The 13,667-nt window shown below is 39.5% G+C and overlaps 1 protein-coding gene across 1 annotated transcript; it reads right to left on the bottom strand.

Moving 5' to 3' along the window:
• Positions 1-1,289: 1,289 nt before the first annotated feature.
• Cdk1 (cyclin dependent kinase 1) lies at positions 1,290-11,816 on the bottom strand. The gene is made up of 8 exons (XM_048338837.1): positions 11,711-11,816; positions 9,805-9,866; positions 8,431-8,587; positions 7,562-7,685; positions 6,237-6,407; positions 4,708-4,871; positions 4,229-4,370; positions 1,290-1,585 (listed from the first exon to the last, which is right to left on the bottom strand). Exons 2-8 carry the CDS (start codon positions 9,839-9,841, stop codon positions 1,487-1,489), a joined length of 894 nt encoding a protein of 297 aa, XP_048194794.1. The 5' UTR covers positions 9,842-9,866; positions 11,711-11,816; the 3' UTR covers positions 1,290-1,486.
• Between the last annotated feature and the right edge of the window lie 1,851 nt (positions 11,817-13,667).

The following is a 13,667-nucleotide window of genomic DNA, read 5'->3' as shown; positions in this document are numbered from 1 at the left end:
GTACCCTTTGCTTACTACATTATCCATGTGAGACAAAAGTGGTTCTATCCTACCTTGGAGAGGGAGAAAGGTTATTGGTTAATGCTGGTTATGCACTACTAATCTTACGATTTGAAAAACAGTTCTAATTCTAAGTCTCACTAATAAGGCAAGGAAATGCAAATCTACGAACACATCACTGCACCGTCTTTATGTGGCCTTTCATTTACTAAGCTCCTCGTATGAGATATTAACATTCCATATGACCCCAAATGACTTCCATCTGCAGGCACTGCATTCTTTGACAGCAGGCTGGCTTCCACCAAATTCCTACAACAAAGGAACCAATCTTCGTATCTCGAAGCCCCCACTGAAAAGAAACTAATCCCCACTTTCTCCTCCAGAGTGCAAAATGTCTCAAACAGCATGGACATGGTAGAATATTCATCACATATCCAACTAACTGGACATGATCAGCAATACAGGAATGCTATTCCACTATAGGTAACAAGGAAGAAAAGTAGATGTGGTCAAGAAGGAAAAAAAAAAGACGTCTTTTACAGACATCTGACTATAGAAAATCATTTACATTAAGCTACTTAGAAGAATTAAGCAAACACTGTTAAACAATTTAATTCCTATAGCTGGTGATTTTAGCTAAGTACTTGTACATTAGATGATTTTTAGAAGGCTGCTGCTACCACACTATCAAAATTGGTAAGTAGCCTTTTAAGTCAGACTAGAAAGCCAAGAAATGCAATTCCTTCAGCCAGCTATTACCTCTGACCAAAGCCTAAGAATTCACTCAGACAAACAGCTTTCATAACATATCTAAAAATAGGATAGTTCATAAATTTTCAAAAGTGTTCTTCCCCACTGTGGACAGCCCTTGATCTTTGACTGTAAAACTTGGCAAACTCTGGCAAGCTCTAATGTTAGTTTTATAAGTTACTGAAAACCCCTATAAATTTAGCATCATTTCTCTGATCTGCACAATGTTCTCATCCTGAATGCTTAAATGTTTAGATCACAAATTGAAATACAAGCAGAAAAATATACTTGTCTTTAGGCAGGTTGTATAGTTACCACATGGCAAAAAACTGACAAGAAAATTGAAACATTCAGAGCATAATAAAAATACTTCAAAGCATTAGAAAACTTGACTTAGAAGACTTTCCTGAATTTCAGTATTCCAACTGTGGGAAAACATACTGCTCTAAAGGAGGTGACTCGAGCTCAATTTCCCCAAATCCTGACATCAGTAGATTTTTAGTTTTATTATAGTAACAAATAGATGTCGCAATGAGATCTACAAACATATACAGTATCATTATATTTAAATTCATATACAACAATATTTACATTTAAGTTATACTTCTGAAATGAGAAGATGAAATACAGCTGAGGTTTTACACAGAGAAGAAACGTAAAACAAATACAGAGCCAACAATAAAAGACAACTATCCATCCTCAATATAACATGTGGAAAACTTTTTCTCAGAAAGCTCTACATCTTCTTAATCTGATTGTCCAGATCATCAAAATATGGATGATTCAGTGCCATTTTGCCAGAAATACGTTTGGCTGGATCATAGACTAACATTTTCTGAAAGGGAAAAAAAAATACTTAAGCACCAGAAAGCCTTATTATTAAGTAATAAACCATATCATAATTTTAGTGGAAAATCTACTAAATGAACGTTTCCATTAGTTTACCACAAAGATATGCAAATGTCTCATTCCCCTGTATTTTTTCCATAATAATCTGCTCCTTAAGTCACAGCTCAATAATTGAGCTGTTATAAATTATAAGACCAGGGCTGGGAATATGGCCTAGTGGCAAGAGTGCTTGCCTCCTACACATGAAGCTCTCGATTCCCCAGCACCACATATATGGAAAACGGCCACAAGGGGCGCTGTGGCTCAGGTGGCAGAGTGCTAGCCTTGAGTGGGAAGAAGCCAGGGACAGTGCTCAGGCCCTGAGTCCAAGGCCCAGGACTGGCCAAAAAAAAAAAAAAAAATTATAAGACCAAAAAATTTAGAAATAAACCTTTAAAACCAATATAAATTTATAATACACAGTTAAGAAAGATATCCAGTAAATTACTTTTCCTTTTGAGAATTAAATGGCCATCTAAGTTATTTACAAGGTTCTTGAGGTGGTGCAACTAACTATAGTGGTTTTTGATGTCGCTGCCAGTGAGTTCCAAACTAAAGAAAAAAAGGCCAACAACAATGTGCCACAAAGATGGCAAGCAACTTGGCCAAGTTCATGAAGCAGAGGGATAAAGGTGAAATCTGAATCTCAGCCAAATTTATGATTACGATGATTTTGCCCTCAAGTAACTGGTTGTAGACATTTCTGTTATCCCTAGTGTCTGCCTCCAGCATGTATAGTGAGTGGAAAGGGTGCTGCTAAACATGCTGCAGGATCACCTGCTCTAAGACCTAATGTGGCTACAAAGAAAGCTGATTTGTGGGACATGATTTTGTTTTTCTTTACTAAAGTCCTTTGTGCTCAAAAACTTCCAAAGTTATACACAGGCAGACTGATAGAACAAAGAGCCTTTAAGTCAATCTGCAACATTAATAAACTATCTGAATTGTAAATAAAAGACTTTAGACCCCACTCTAAGCAATGGCAAATCTGGGCCTAACTTAGCAGTATGATTTAGATTGTGAAATAAGCTGAAAAAATAATTAAATGTATTCGAAGATCTAGCAGGGAAATTTTTTTTTTTAAATCAGAGATGCCAAAGCTTTAATTTTTCTACTACCATATTACCTGTGTTTCATAAAATTTGTTCCCTCTAAAAACATGAAATTTAAATACTGGTGTAAACCACAGGCTCCTAAAGCAGAACTTTTTTATCCTAACAATGACTTGTTTTTAAAGAACACATTTGTTAAATGGAATAGCAATGGACAAGCAGCAAGATTAGGGTACATTATTCTCTGTATCCTTTCTAAAGGCAGTAGGCACAAAGAGAATACGGAACTCATGTTGTAAAAGGTCTTGGTAACTGGAAATAACAAGCAGTAAGCAAAGCACCCTGTGTTTAGAATAAATCTTACAGAAAAGGACTCAATAGTATTAACTACTGAAAAAAAAATAAATGAAGCTGGAAAAGAAGTCTACAACTCAGTAACTTACACAGAACCAAAGGCTGCTATTAACGCTGGCCTTTTCAACAGTATATAACAACCTATAAAACAAAAACAACAAAAAAAGTTGGGCACTAATGACACTGTAATCCTCATTACTTAAAGAGTGAGAGCTGAGGATCACAGTTCTAAGCCAGACTGAACAGAAGAGTCCGTGACACATGAATCTCCAATAAACCACCAAAAATCTAGAAAGGGAGCTATGGCTCAAGTGGCAGACCAGTAAACTTGAGCTTAAAGTGCCCAGGACCTGAGTTTCAGCCCCAGTATAGGCACACACACATATACCCACAAAAACTGTGTCCATGTAAAAAGTGGCTCACACTTATAGTATCACATACTTGGGAAACAGAGGCCAGCCTGAACACAAAAGCATAAAATTCTATCTAAAAATCAACAAAAGCAAAAAGAGCTGGAGGTAGTAGCCAGGCACTGGTAGCTCATACCTATAATCCTAGCTACTTGGGATCTGAGGCTTGTGGTTCAAAGCCAGCATAAGCAGGAAGTCCATGAGACTCTTATCTCCAATAAATAACACACACAACAAAAGCCTGCAGTAGAGCTGTGGCTCAAGCTGTAGAGCACTAGCCTTGAGCTCAGGAGCAGAGCTCAGGCCCTGAGTTCAAGCCCCAGGATCACACACACCCACATGCAAAAAAAAGGGGGGGGGGGCTTAAGTGGTAAAACATTTGCTTATTAGCAAGCAAAAGTCCTGAGGTTACGCATAAAAAAAGAGCTTGTCAAAATACCAGAATCAGTGCCATCAAAATAAACTAATGCTAAATCTTCTTCTCAAAACCACTAGTGTTTATTGGTTTTTGTACAGATTGACTAGGTCAACTTTATAGGACCTAGGGAACAAAGGCCCCTTTCTTCCTCTGCTCTGCTGCTTGACTGCCTGAGCTGAGCAGTTCTCTTTCTCCCACAATGGGCTGAAACCTCAAACCAAAACAAATCTTTCCCCACTTCATGTCACTTGATGTGGTGCAGTTAACACAATCTAAAACAGAGCTAGTACTACAATCTATCTAATATACCAGCAAAACAAAAATGCTACTTAAACAATAAAGTATGTTTTGCTTACCGAGAGCAAATCCAAGCCATTTTCATCCAAGTTTTTGACATGGGAAGCAAGGCTTCCTGGTTTCCATTTGGGAAATGTATTCTTATAGTCCTGTAGAGATTCCACTTCCGGCCATACCTCATTATTAGGAGTGCCCAAAGCTCTGGAAAAAAAGAAAATCACAGCAATACAAAAACTACTAGAGGGCTGGGGATATAGCCTAGTGGCAAGAGTGCCTGCCTCGGATACACGAGGCCCTAGGTTCGATTCCCCAGCACCACATATACAGAAAACGGCCAGAAGCGGCGCTGTGGCTCAAGTGGCAGAGTGCTAGCCTTGAGCGGGAAGAAGCCAGGGACAGTGCTTAGGCCCTGAGTCCAAGGCCCAGGACTGGCCAAAAAAAAAAAAAACTACTAGAGCAAAATGCATATTATGATCTTGTTACATATTTGTTGCCGTTAGCATTTAACTTATTTCTTCACAGCTTAACTACAAAATACCTGAAAATCCTGAAGAGTTGATCAATTTCCGAATCCCCGTGGAAAAGTGGCTTCTTAGTGGCCAGCTCTGCAAATATGGTGCCTATACTCCAAATGTCCACAGGAGTGGAGTAACGGGCTGACCCCAGCAATACTTCTGGCGATCTATACCAGAGTGTCACTACCTATTACAAAGCAAATTGTATACCCAATAAATGTTGTGCCAAATGTGTGTCAAATAACAAGTATTGACATTTCACTAAGACTGTTCTTGAGAAAGTTGTGTGATTGTTACCAATAACGGCTAACTATATACAAAATACTTAATTGGAACTAAGTATTTTGTTTCTGAGTTCTACTAATTAGGAGACAAAAATAAAAAAACAAAAAACTCTAAAAGTAGAAGTACCAAAAAAAAAGTCTAATAATCCCCTGAAAAAAAGCACCCTATTGACAATGAAATTTGGAAGATCATATAAGATGCATTTACCGCTTACATGCGAAAGTAATTAATTTCACCTTTTTAACAGAAAGAAACTTCAATAAGTAACAGTTTATTAGTGAGAATTTACCATCTTAGTATATCTAATTTAAAAGATGGTAAAAATATTACCTCTAAGAACAAATCTAGCCAGGAACTGGTGGCTCGCAACTGTAATCCTGGCTACTCGAGAAGCTGAAATTCAAGTATTGTGGTTCAAAGCCAGCCTGGACAGGAAAGTCTGTGAGACTCTTAGTTACCTCCAATAAACTACCAAGAAAGTGGAAAGTGGGGCTAGGTTTATCAAATGGTAGATTGCTAGCCTTAAGCAAAAAAGCTCAGAACACCAGGCCTGAGTCTGAGCCCCAGGACTAGCACAAAGACAGACAGACAGACAGCCACTAACACAGCACACACACCCCTCTAATAAGGTCAATAGCATTGGCTAAACCAAAAATAATCAAATAACCTTTATTTATATAGCCATGGAAGAATTACAAAAAGGAGGAACAGTTTTGATCTGCAGTATTTGGACTTAAGGGTATACACCTTCACAAAAGATAGCTTTTCAACCATCTGGTATTGTATAATTAATAGTAACCTTTCCTTCCAGAAATATCAAACAAAATGCCAAACCAGTACTGACAAAAACCTAACTACAGGATTGGGGTGTGTGGCTTAACCAGCACGACACCTGCTCAAGAATATGGATTCAACCCTTAGTTCCAAAGCAAACAATACAATCTTTTACTCAATCAGATTGGGAGGCACTGCCAATCAGGAGAGAGAAAACACAGTGACTTGGAGGAAAATTAAAAAGACCTAAACTAAGAGGGGCTCAGATGATACTCATCTCCAGGGATCTCTTACTGAGAAATCAACAACCAGCAAACAGAAAATATGTAAAGGTTCAGGCCCCACTTTCATACAGTATGCAGTGAAGGGTGAATTCACAGCTAAGAGGCAATAAAAGCATATTATCACAGAGTAGAAATTTCTTCTTATTAAACAACCTAGAAATAGTGCACAACCTAGCAATAATTTCAAAAGTAGAAAAAAGATTACTTACCTCATGTGTATAAACCCTAATAGGGATTCCAAAAGCTCTGGCAAGGCCAAAGTCAGCCAGCTTGATTGTTCCCTTATCATCAATCAATAGATTTTGAGGTTTTAAGTCTCTGTGAAGAACCCTTCTAGAGTGACAAAACACAATCCCCTGAAGGATTTGGTACAAATAACTCTGGAAAAAAATGAAATATAGTAAGAAATTTAATCATACCACCTATCTCAATAACCTGAGTTAATTTGCTTCAAAGATTTAAGTAATTAGGTAGGGAAAAATTTATCAGAATAGTTTGCAGGTCATTGTAGACCTAATGCACTTATAGATAGGAAGTCCATGTTTACAAACACAAGACATTTGTTAGCCTGTGTCCATGTTAACTCTATTCTGAAAAAAAAATCACAAGTTTTTTTCTAATGGAGAAGTTTCTTGAACTTGTTTCAACATATCTTTACCAAATCTATCTTAAATAAGGTTGGATTTTTCCCCCTTCTATCTTTCATGTTTACACGTACACTTCCTCACACTTCCTCTTGGGAAACACTGATCACAGATTGCAAACACACTGGCATAGTCATGCTATGATTGGTTATTTAAATGGATACAGTTAGCCATTAAGTGACATCAAAAAGATTGAAGTGGAGTTGTGGCTTAAGTGTTAAAGCACTAGCCTTGAGAACAAAAGCTCAGGGACAGCACAAGGCCAAGTTCAAACCCCAGGACCGGCCCACACACAAAAAGTATACAGATACACAGGTTAACACTAAAGGTAGGAAAATAAATGTCATAACATTTAACACCAAAAAGAAGGGCCAAGTAAAATGAACATTTGTATATGTGTGTACATTTACATTCGCATAAATGTCATATCAATGTGGACTAGGACTTGCTGTAAAATGACCTGACGATGTAGCTCAAGAAGTATAATATGACTGGCTTGGGATACACAAATAGGTTTGCTTCCAAGCACTACCTTCTCCACCACCCCCACAAGATTATGATTAAAATTAATAACTTTACTTTTCCAATTTTCCACTTTGAGACAGGATCTCCCACAAGAATAAAATAAAAACATCCACCACTTTACTTTGGGCTTTATTTCACTATTCATTTGACAGCGAAAAACAAGTATCTAAGCTGACAGAAGGACTTAAAAGTGGCAGAGCATCTGCTTAGCAAGGACAAAGTCCTGAATTCAAAGTCTAGTACCACTAGCAAAAATAAAAGCTCTCAATAGTATAATAGATAAGCATATATTAGTCACTTTTCCCAACATACACAAAACACAACTTTTATATTCACAGTGAATAAGTATTAATTAAGCCTCTTACCTTCACAAGTGAAGAATCCATGAATTGACCAGGTGGGATAGAATCTAAGTATTTCTTGAGATCCATGGAGAGGAATTCAAAGATGAGATATAACCTGGAATCCTGCATAAGCACATCTTGGAGACTAAAGAATAAAAAGTACCATATGAAAAGAATCTGCCCAGTTTCCAACTTCTCTCACAAAATAAGTTATATAAATCTCACAATATTATTCTAAAAAGTGGGGAAAGAAGGGGTAATGCCTGTCAAAAAACATTAGTGTAACTCAAAAGTAGAATTTGAGAAAGGAATCTCAGAACAGAAGTTCATAATTAAGTTTTTCCAACAGTGCTTACAGTCTGTATTTCTAAAGAACGCACCTAGGCGATCTGCTCCTCAGAGCTTTCCTCTCCATTGAAGTAACTACAGAAATAAACTTTCCAGTGCAATCAAATCAGTTGTTCCTACCTTCAGACCCAGCAAAAGACAATTTGATTATAACCTGAAACATTAGGAAGACTCCCCTGTACCCCGAAGACTCAAGCCAAACAAAGCAATATGCATGTGCATAGTGTATGTATGCGTTGTGTGTGTAATTTTCTTCTGACCTAACATCTGTTGTGTTAGGACAGGAGCTCTTCCCCTAGTTTCCCCTAGGCGTGGACAATGTTCTAAAAAAGAGCCTTCTTTCTTTCCATAACTCTGTACTTGCTTTCCTTGCCCCAACCAACCAATTCTATTACCACTTTAAGAGGCTAATCTTTGACTTTTTCAGCATTTATTATAACAAAAAAAATAAAGTGCTATTTTACTTCCAAGGTTAACTAGGAATTAAGTAAACAAGGATTTCCACATTAAAAGTCACTTAAAATTCAGATATCATACCATACCTGACAATATTTGGATGACGAAGTTCTTTTAATAGAGAAATTTCCCGAATGGCAGTACTAGGAACCCCTTCCTCCTCACTTTCCAGTCTGATTTTCTTCATGGCTACTATTTGGCCTGTTGTTTTGTGTCTACCCTTATACACAACTCCATAAGTGCCTGAAACAAAGCAAATATCTGCTATGTGCTACACACCCACAGAATAAGAGCTGTTTTTAAATGTGTGAATGCTTTAAGGTGTCACACAGAAATGTTTGCAATACCCTGATAGAAGTGTCTTTCCTATAAATTATACCTACATTGCTTCCAAAAAGAAATATAGCAGTTAAAACTGCAGCCTATCATGTACATGATTTAGAAATAAAAGTAATGTAGTCATCACAAGTTTCCCACCCATTAAAACTACCATTAATGTTGCAGCACGTTTAATGAGAGAAAATGGATCTTTGGCAAAATGACATTTGCCTACTGCCAAATATCCTACATGGCAATAAAGCAGGCATAAAACGCAACATAAAAAGCTGAGCTCAGGGTACAGTACTGACAGGAATCATAATGACACTTCAGAACACTGCAGAGTACTTTACGCTTCTCAAGATTCTTCAATAAAGTATTTCAAATACAGTGACAGTTTCATCCACAAAAGAATAGAGACAAAAAAGACATGTTTTTATTAAATACTTATTAAACTTCACACAATCTACATTATCTACTATATAGTAGAATGTCCTCAAATCCATTTCGAAGCTGATGATAAACCTGACTGCTATTTAGGCTTTAGATAATGAGCCCTTTAGATAATGAACCCTAAGGACAGGACAGTAAGGAACAACACTTGACCCTCTATATAAATGCTTTTAAACTTAGGGTGAAGGTTAGAGATGTCCTGAACCCTTAGCTATATACAAAATTTGGTTGAATAGCCTTTGCATTCCACAATAAAACTTCAAAAAACACTTGAGTACCATTTGCTAGGGATATCGATTTTGCAGCTTTTATCAGTTTCTCTAAAAGTAGCTATATTTCAAAATGAGCTAAGAATCATGAATAACTTATATACTGTTTATAGTATTAAACAAATTTGATCAACTATACATTGATGTCCACATGAGCTGTATCCTAAAAAATTCCTTAAGTCTGTTTGCCTGAAGACTAATGTCATTTTAAGAGTATAATTTTAAATAATACCCATTTTTTAATATTTTGATTTCATCTTGGATGAGCTGTGACTGTGAAAATCAAAATTAGACAAGATTACAGGGAAACTGACTATGTCCAACCCCTTACAACTACCCTTTAAAGCAGGTCTTCTGAACACTTACAATCTGTTCATCTGGGGGATGCATATTATACTTTGTATCATTTAAACCACTCACCTTCTCCAATTTTTTCTATTTTGATATAGTCTTCCATAGTTACTCAGTAGGTGTAACAGATCCTAAAATGAAAGAAAAAACTGGTTTGATTACATGGCACTAATTCAAAGACTAATTGTAAGCAAGTCCTAATGAGATACTACATGTAAAACATTCTCCATTGTGCTTTCTGTTGTGTACAGCATTCCCTAAATATTATTTCAGCTCCTGCAAATTAGATTAACCCTTAAATTCCGGCATAAACTTATACATCCCAAACAAAAAAAAACACAGAATTATAGTCTCTTTTGTAGTAGTACTACTTACATCTAAATAGTTACACAATGTTATCTGAACTTGTACTGTTTGTACTTGTATGAAGAAGATTTATGTCATCTTCATCATTAGAGACATGAGGAAGCTGCGCCTTAGGACTGCCACAAGTTCAAAGCTAGCTTTGGTTACATAGAGAAATTCTGTCTCATTGTAGGGAGGGAGACAACTACAAATGAGAAGAATCAAAGTGTCCAATTGTTTAAAGCAGCAAAAATCTGACGTCTTTACAGTTGGCTGGAAGGTTTTCTTCATTTTGTTTTTATCAGTCACATACACAAATATATTCAGGATTTTCTAAGAAATATTAGCACCCTAAAAGAAAATACAGTGTGCAAATCCCACAAAATTCTTAAAAAAGTCAAGAACTAAGTTTACAAAACAAAATTCTAAAAATCCATAGCTGAACCACAAAGACTGGCTTAAAAAAAAAAAAGAAAGAAAGCCAGGCTTTCTCAGCTGGTGAGTTTGTGAAACCCACAGTATACTTGCCCTGATTTCCCACCCACCATCATCGATGATAAAAATCATTATAAAGGTCACTCTGCTATCTGACTCTTAAGTTCTATTTCTCACATTCATCTTCAGAAAGGGGGAAAGAAAATAAATATTAAGAAAGGAAAACACCCAGAAAGTAAAGCTCTTATGATCATGCCTGCCAGAGGTCTCTGGACTTCAAGAACGAGTAGTCAGGGGCATTAAACCTCAAGATCTCACCGCTTTATCCAATCGCAATGGGCAATTGATTGATCCGTTCCTCCACAACTAAAGTTCAGTGGAACTGCTCGGCTCACTTTAGGAACCTGATTTCGGAACTGGGCTCCCCGCCCACCACCACCGATTTCCAGGGGTAACCCTTGAACACGCACGCCACGGCTCTGGAATGTTAGAATGCCTTTTTGAATGTCGCGAAATACCGAGATGTCGCCTCGGCGCGGATACCCCACAGGTCTCCGGGGGGCCGCCCGTGGTGCCCACTGGAGCTGGCGGGCACCCCAAGGCTGTGAAAACAACAGTTGTCCCCACCTCCCCGCATTCCTCAGCTTTGTTTCCCACGGGCAGCTCCACCGTAGCGAAGGACGACAGACACCCAGTGAGGCCTACGTTCCTGGTGGCTCGGAGCCCGGGATCTAAGGATTCTGACGAGCTGCGGGTGTGCGCGGGCCGCGGGGACAAATCCCGGGCTAAGTTTCCCCGGGCCAGGACGCGTAAGGGCGGGATCCAGGTGCGAGCAGGCTCGGCCAGGCCGGAGCCTCGGAGTAGAGCGCCGCGGGTCCTGCCCCGGACGGAACCTCGCCTCGCACGGCACCGCGCCTCCTTACCGATGCTTGCCCTCACCTCCACCGATACCTTCCCGCCTAGGCCGGAAGCCTCGGCCCGCAGCTCCGGCCGGCGCCGCCCCCGGCTCCTCTCCTCCGGGGCCCCCAGAACCGCCCAGGGACGCGGGAAGCCGACGCTTCTCTCACGCCCAGGCCCCGGGCCCCAGCCCAGGCCACAGGAGCGTCGCAGCCCTGCCCAGCTTCCCGCTTGCCAGCATTCGCCCCATGCAGGGGCGACCCCAAGCTGGGCAGGAGGGTGACCCCAGAAACCTCACCTGGGGCTACTCCAGCCAGGTCGGCGTGGATCCGCGCTCGGCTCCACAGGACCAGCTCTGTGGTCGAGAGCGAGCAGTTTCAAACTCTCCGCGCTAAAGCGTCTGCGGCTCACCAATCGTATGGCCCGTAGATATTCAAAGGAACCAATCAGAAGCCAGCTATGCTTGGGCTGGGCTTCCAGCGTGGCCAGAGCGCGAAAGAAAGAGGAAACGGCGGCTGGAGAAAAAGGAGGAGGGCGGGCGCTGAATGAAGCTCTCCCTTGAGTTCCGCCCCCACCTCCCCCGCCGGCCGAGAGTGTCGTCCTCCTGTTTCTCGTCAGCGGAAATCTACTACTGTATTAACTCTGTTTTGTTTTCTTAAAAACGTGCCTACGGACTGAGCACAGACCCTCAGTTCAATTGGCAAGTAATAATAATAGAAGATTATGTTGGCTTAAAAGATAAAAAAAAAAAAAACACTTGCCCACGGTTTCAGTACAATTAAATTTTATTGCACTTAAACAGTTTATCACAAAAGTGCTATTGCCTTTACATTGAGAGCTCATTATTTTCCCTTTTTTTTTTTTTTTTCCTTTTTTTCCTTTGCCAGTCCTGGGACTGGAACTCTGGGCCTGGACACTATCCCTGAGCTCTTTTGCTAGGGGTCTACCACTTTGAGCCACAGGACCACTTCCTATTTTTACTTCTAATACATGAAGTTACTACAGAATTATGCTTTCCTAAAATGAGTAATGAACACACTAGGTCACCTACCTTATTATGATGAGAGAAAAGAAGGTAAAGCAGACTTGAAAGATGTCCTTAAAAAGCTAAAGAAAAATCCAATTCTATGGAGGAGTTTATATGTACATATTGCTTTGCTTTGTGTTTACCATATTGCTTAATTTTACAATGTTTACCTTTTGAAAGATTTAAAGCAAAATTTAAGGGCTTTTAAATTTTAAAATATTTTCTTATCAGAATTTAAAATATTCTTCACATTTATGTTTGCTGGTTTATTTAAGAGAGAATGATGTGGGGCTGGGGATATGGCCTAGTGGTGAGAGAGCTTGCCTCATATACATGAGGCCCTGGGTTCGATTCCCCAGCACCATATATACAGAAAACGGCCAGAAGTGGCGCTGTGGCTCAAGTAGCAGAGTGCTAGCCTTGAGCAAAAAGGAAGCCAGGGACAGTGCTCAGGCCCTGAGTCCAAGGCCCAGGACTGGCCAAAAAAAAAAAAAAGAGAGAGAATGACGTTCCTGTGTTGCTCAGTGCATTTTTGATTTATAGTATTGATGATAGATATCTAGGACATAATGTGATCATCACTTGAAACAGACTTGTACATCATCTGGAAACTGATGTGATTTAAATGTATGTGCCTCACCCCCCATCACTATGTTAGAACTGAACCCTCAAAGTGAAGGAGTGATTAAATCATGAAGGCTTCATCCTTGCAAATATAAATCAAATAATAAAAAATTCACAAGGCTGAAACCAGGCATTGGTGTCTCACACCTGTAATCCTTTCCACTAGGGAAGCTGAGACCTGAGAATCCCTTTTGGAAGTGAGTCCAGGTATGAGATTCATATCCAATTAAACACCCAAAAGCCAGAAGTAAAATGGGGTTTTAAGTAGTAGAACACAAACATTGGGCAAAAAGCTAAGAGACAGTGTCCAGGACTAAGTTCAAGCCCCACATGCACGTGTACACACACACACACACACACACATACACACACGCTTCAGAGAGCACTCTGGTCAGTTTCCATCTCTTCTGCCAGGTTGTGGACTCAATGTTCTTCCCTTCTTCCCTTCTACTATGTAACAGGGCAGTAAGAAAGCATCTTAGAAGCTGAGCAGCCCCCACTGAACACTGAATCTACTGGTGCTTTGTTCTTAGACTTCCCAGCCTGAAGAACTGGAAGAAATACTTTCACCCACTATCAATTCTACAGTCAAGGTATTTTGTTA

Source organism: Perognathus longimembris, chromosome 2 (assembly GCF_023159225.1).
Source record: "Perognathus longimembris pacificus isolate PPM17 chromosome 2, ASM2315922v1, whole genome shotgun sequence".
Taxonomy (NCBI): Eukaryota; Metazoa; Chordata; class Mammalia; order Rodentia; family Heteromyidae; genus Perognathus; species Perognathus longimembris.
The sequence above is the reverse complement of the archived record's forward strand: the minus strand, read 5'-3'. Positions and strand labels throughout refer to the sequence as shown.